The sequence below is a fragment of the Mastomys coucha genome, unplaced genomic scaffold (assembly GCF_008632895.1).
Source record: "Mastomys coucha isolate ucsf_1 unplaced genomic scaffold, UCSF_Mcou_1 pScaffold15, whole genome shotgun sequence".
Taxonomy (NCBI): domain Eukaryota; kingdom Metazoa; phylum Chordata; class Mammalia; order Rodentia; family Muridae; genus Mastomys; species Mastomys coucha.
The window spans coordinates 49,291,768-49,297,767 of record NW_022196897.1 but is presented as its reverse complement, the minus strand read 5'-3'; the positions used below and the strand labels follow the sequence as shown (position 1 = coordinate 49,297,767).

At 36.5% G+C, this 6,000-nt stretch overlaps 1 protein-coding gene across 2 annotated transcripts in view; it reads left to right on the top strand.

The window, feature by feature from the left end:
- Dpp4 (dipeptidyl peptidase 4) overlaps positions 1–6,000 on the top strand; it is an 81,411-nt gene that overhangs the window by 29,917 nt on the left and 45,494 nt on the right. For both annotated transcript variants that reach the window (XM_031370423.1, XM_031370422.1), the window contains 3 exons: positions 2,418–2,470; positions 2,578–2,650; positions 3,342–3,462. In XM_031370423.1, the coding sequence (XP_031226283.1) occupies positions 2,418–2,470; positions 2,578–2,650; positions 3,342–3,462 (247 nt within the window). The remainder of the gene's footprint in view (positions 1–2,417; positions 2,471–2,577; positions 2,651–3,341; positions 3,463–6,000) is intronic.

The window sequence follows — 6,000 nt, the reverse complement described above, 5'->3', positions numbered from 1 at the left end:
ATATATATATATATATATATATATATATATATATATATATATACATATGATTGCTATGGCAATCATTCACTAAGAACTCAGCCCTAGAATCTTCTTTCCCACAGGTTTCTCTCATGTTCTAGAGCTAATGTAGGCCTGCATGCTTTCCTTGCCTGTCTCCATCATAGCACTTGGTATACTTGATTGTGATTTCTGTGTTGTAGTGGATGTTCCCATGTGCCCTGTGTAGTTAGGAGACCTTCAGTGGAAGCAAGTGGGGGCACCAGTGTTTGTAGAGTAAGGCGATTGATAAACCTATTTTATTTTATACCTCATGAGGGTTTTGCCATGATCCCAAGATGATCTCAGTCTTAGTATTTCTAGATTTTACCACACCTTTTGGCTTTGGAAAATATTATGTTTGAGGTTGCCAAAAAATAAGCATTGAATGTGTTCAGTAATCCAGGATCCAGAAAAGGAATGGGTGACATACGAGAAGTGGGAATTTAATAAATACTTGTTGACATGAGGGTGTAGGAGGCTGAGAAGTGATAGGTAGATAAGGTTAGGAGCCCTGACTGCAGCTCAGCTTCCCTACCAGGCACCCAATTTCCTCCTTATTGACAAAGCTTGAATTTTATTGTAGCTTGGTTGCTGAAACAGCGCTGCATTGTTTGTACTAAGTCCAGCTATTTAGTAATAAGAAGATTTGCTTTCTTACCCATGCAACTATTCCAGAATACAAATGTACACCCAAGGAATTTCAAAAGCATCTTTAATTTTATTCACATACACACACAGAAATGGTTTTTTCACAACTTCGAGAGTATGCTCATACACATCATGTCTCCCTCCCTGTTTTCACTTAGTTCCCTAAAGTGTAGCATATTTCTCTCTGTATTTTCTATTAATTCATATAATGCTATAGAAATAGATAGAGATCCTTTCCAGTTACTGCAAACTCTATTGAAATGGAATGTGAAGCCACAGAACTCCTTCTAAGTCATAGCTCTAATGTATTTCAAAACTGGTAGGTAGTCTGCTTTGGAGCACCCTTAGTTTGCTGAAAGTAAGCCAGAGGTCCCTGTATACTCCCTCATTTTCCTTTCCTGGGTCTTCTCTATAAACACTCTATATTGAGAATGATACATCTGTGACAATGCAGGAGCCAACACTGATGCATTGTTAACTCAAATCTACAGTTTTACACTGGGGTCATTCGTGAATTGTGACAGTGTACAGCATGTACCTTGAAGAGCCCTGGAGATGAGAGTTCCTATTGTGAGAAGTCCCCTGTCTTCTGTCTGTTCTTTCCTCCCTGCAGCCAAGCACCACTTGCTTCACAGTTTTGCCTTTTCCAGGAAGCCACATAGTTATTTCAGTATGTAACCTTTCTGATTGCTTGGTAGCTTTTAAAAACTTTGAATGGTATCCTCTCATATCGTCAATCACAGTTTGGCAATCCATGTACCCGTTATAGAAGGATGTCTCAGCTGCTTCCATGTTTGGACAGTTCTGAATAGAGCTGTTGTAATCATTTATCTGTATGTTTCAAATACTAAGGGATTTGCTGATCAAGTCATTTGGATATGGAATTTTCTTTACTCTTACTCATTGATGCCAGGTGTTTACTAGCTTTAGGACTATTTCAAGAAAATGTCCTTGTTTCTATGTTTTATTATTTATTGAAAAAAATGTTCCTAACGGTCTCAATCTTTTAAGGGTAGTAAGGTCTGTTGTGGTGGCTCCCTTTTTGTTTCGGATAGTATTTTCTTGTTTCTCTGTTATGGTAAGTATGTAGCAGTTTTGAGTGTCTTATTGAACCAGTTGCACCATTGATTTTTTCACCACTATATGCTTTTATTTAATACTGGTCTTTACTATAATGTTTCCATTTCTTTCCACTACCTTGGATTTAGTTTGCTGTTCATTTTCAACTGCTTGGTTGTGTAATACTGAAGACACACACATGTTAATTTTTCAATATATTTTCAGATAGCTTTAAAAATTCCAACACTAGATATTTTTATTAAGTATTCCTCCTCATCACTACCACTGACAAACTAAAAAATATTCTAAATATTTTAAAAGCTATGTGGGTGAAAGGTGAAATTTCGAGGTTTTTTTTTTTAAACAGGCACCCTTGCTATAGTATGCTAACAATAATATCACTCAGTATCAAAACTGATACCTGGGCCCACAGTGATGTTGTGAAGGGCCCTTGAAAGAGGTGATGCGAAAGAGAATAAATTCTTCATGACCTTTCACTAGATGACTTCAAATATGTTTTCAATTATGAAATTCTAAGAATTTAAGGAATGATAGTATGTGTTGAAATTGAGAATTTATGCAATGACCTCTTGCCATGCCTGTCATCTTGAGCAAATGGCCAGCCAACTGAAATCCCAGAAGTCTGAGACGTATGTTTTCTTTTGCAGCAATGGAGACACTCCTACACAGCTTCATACAGTATTTATGACTTGAATAAAAGGTCAGTGACTCCCCCCTCAAGACTGCTAGGCTTTTCAAATGTAATTTTAAAGTGTAGCCCACACAGGGTTATTATTTTGGAAATGTATCCTATTATCTTTTCTATAGACAGCTGATCACAGAAGAGAAGATTCCAAATAATACACAGTGGATCACATGGTCACCAGAAGGTCATAAATTGGTTAGTACATTTCTCCTGCTGTCAGAAAAAGATTGACTGGAGTCTTTCATAGGCAGATGATACTGACCCTAGTATAAAGTACCCATTTTGAAAGCCCTTTCACTCAATATATTAGTAAATATAGGGTCATTACTCCAAACAATATTTAATTAGCCCCCAGAGTAGAATTATTACAAGTGCCAGAATTGATTATATTGTTGCTTATTCACTGGGTGAAAATGCTTATTAAACTCTTAAGTTCTCCTTGTCTGCTGTGCTTAAGTATTTTTGAGTCTCCAAAATCACTGTAGATGTATCTCCTATTTATGGTGCTAGAAGAATATTAGAAGCCTAAAAGAATTTAAGTAACAACATGGAATGTTTTTCTGCAGTTGTACTACGTTCCCCCTACTAATGTCCCACACAAGAAACAAAAGTCTAGATGATCCTGCTTAAGTCTGTGGGCTAGGTTGTCACACACACACACTTCTTTGTCCTCATAGTGGCAGCTGCAAGCCTCCTTGTTTCAACATATCAAATTATTTTTTTATTATTTCCAGATGATTGACTGTATACCTGTAATTTAAGAACGAGGTTCATACTTAGACAAATTCTCTATTGCTATCTTCTTCTTTATAGCACTTTAAGATCCCACTATAAAACACATTGTAACATGATTACTGATATCAATATGTTTATCGATCTTTTTTAGGCATATGTCTGGAAGAATGATATTTATGTTAAAATTGAACCTCATTTACCTAGTCAGAGGATCACATCATCAGGAGAAGAAAATGTAATATATAATGGAATAAATGACTGGGTTTATGAAGGTAAAGACTAAACCTTTAACCAGAAAATCTATAGCTTTTAAGAATGCTTCAGCATAGCTGCACTAAAAACCGGGGCAGTCAGTAAGACCCAAAATGAGTTGTGTATGTAAACATTTCCCGAGATCGCTTTTAGACCTCACAGTGACACAGAACCCTTACCTGTTCCTGCAGTGGCTTCTGCCCCCATTATCTCACAGTCCCCTGCTTGTCTTTGGTTTCCTACCACAAAGAGCCTTTCTATGTCACTTTTCTAGCCTTACCAGGGCGTGACAGCATCCAGATAAGCATCAGACGTTTCTCCAAGGAGACCTACCTAGCCCAGAAGTTTCCAAGGAAAGTGAGATCTTCCACAATATTAAAAAGAGAGAGATGAACATTGCCTGAAGTTGCCAAGTAGAAGGAAAGAAATCACTTGTTTTAGAAAGAATATGTAGTGTTCATTTGAACTAACCTGAGACAGACCATAATTTCCTGTTTTTAAAGAAAACAAAGATGATTAGCAAAGCTTAGCAAAAATAAGTAGAAACTCATACTCAAAACCTTCAAAGGGAATATTCTAGTTTTTAGGATAAAGAGATTTAGGAGCTATTAGGAAAGCATTTTTCCATGTGTTGGTTGCCAAGATAAAAGGCATTTTAAGGCTGTTCCAAATAATTCACAAGGGTGCCTCATATTTATTAGATGGAGTCATCCTTACTTCATCTTGTTATTTCTTAGCATCCTCCTTAAATTTTGAATCTTAGGAGAGTTAAGTTAACTTAATGGTAACACATGACAACAAGCAGAGATAATGTCAACAGAAAGATGAGTTTCCATTTCTATAAGTGTTTGATTAAAACCAACAATGAAATGACAAGTTCTTTAAGTGCTGGGCATCCCAACATTGAGGGTCTTTCAGGGCCTTCAAGATGGAGCCAAAACAGCCTCCTCCCAGACCTGTGGCTCTTCCTGGAAACAGCTGGGTGTTAAATAAGAATTTTGCCAATTCAGGCTATCTCCTCTGCATAACAGTGACTGGAGGGATTTCATTTGTTATGTTCACATCTGAGTGACTAGGTGCAAGAAAATACCCTCACAGCTTTCAAAGGGCATTCCTCTAAATATGGGGCTTCAGCCCCTAGAGAGAAATAGCTAGAGGAAATTGTTAGAGGAAATATGCTCTGCCTAAGAAATAAGTACTAATTGAAACATGGCCCCAACTATACCCCTTACCAGTGTTTGAAAGTAATTTTAAAAACAAGAACCCTTATCTTAATTATAGTGATATATATATATATATGATATATGGATGTGACATGAGATCTATCTATCTATCTATCTATCTATATATGCACACACATATCATATGTATATGACATGGCATATCATATATATCATATGTATGTGACATTATATATCATATTATCATTTGTATATGATATAATATATCATATATATGGACATAAATACATGCATATATACTTGCAAGTATATTATAGACAAGACTCAGTGGGTCAAAATTCTAAGAAATGAGATCTGAACTCAGTATATGAGGGACTTCTGCATGAAAAGTTTTGAGTTGGTGTACCTAAGACCTGAGTTCTAGTTCCTGGCTAAAACTTTTCACTTAATTTACCTTAGTTTTTCTCTCTGTAATATGACCTATCCATAGATTCACTTAGGACTGTCTGTGTGGACAAAACCGGATGTCGTTTATAAATTTGTGTGACATAAGTATAACTTTGCAACTCAGGTTTGAAGCAGTTAAAGTGAGAGCAGGCTGCCCTACCAAGGGATAGGTGTTTGGAAATGAAATTGCTGAAAAAGATGCAAGTGTGAGCCATGTAATGTAAGATGTCAAGTGTGAGCCATGTAATGTAAGATGCCAAGTGTGAGCCATGTAATGTAAGAAGCCAAGTGTGAGCCATGTAATGTAAGAAGCCAAGTGTGAGCCATGTAATGTAAGATGCCAAGTGTGAGCCATGTAATGTAAGAAGCCAAGTGTCAGCCATGTAATGTAAGATGCCAAGCACTCTCACCAACTGACAGGTTAATTCTTGATTCTACTAATTATTAGCCATGTGAGTTAAGATGATTTCTTTATATTCTTTTTAGCCCTGTTCTGTTCAGTTCACCTGTAAAATGGGTTATAATGAAGATTGCCTGACATAATAAATGTCAGCCATTATCAATTCCTGGCACAGTACACTACACTCATCAAATGTCAGAGACTCATAAAAATAATTGTTACATTTTGTTACTGCTATTATTCTTATATCTGCAATCACTATTGCTGTTATTGAAATGTGGTTTTGGAGAGCTGGAGAGACAGACCAGTGGCTTTTTGTGACTTTTGCAAAGAACCTGAACTCTATTTCCAGCATTCACACCACTGTTTTTAACTCTAGTTCTAACAGGATCCAACACCTCTGGCCTCCTGGGTTACCTTCATTCGTGTTAATATGTACCAACATACATACACATATATAATTTAAAACAAGCATAAATGTATTTTCCAGCCATTTGCAAAGAGCCAGAATCTGATTGACATGCATAATT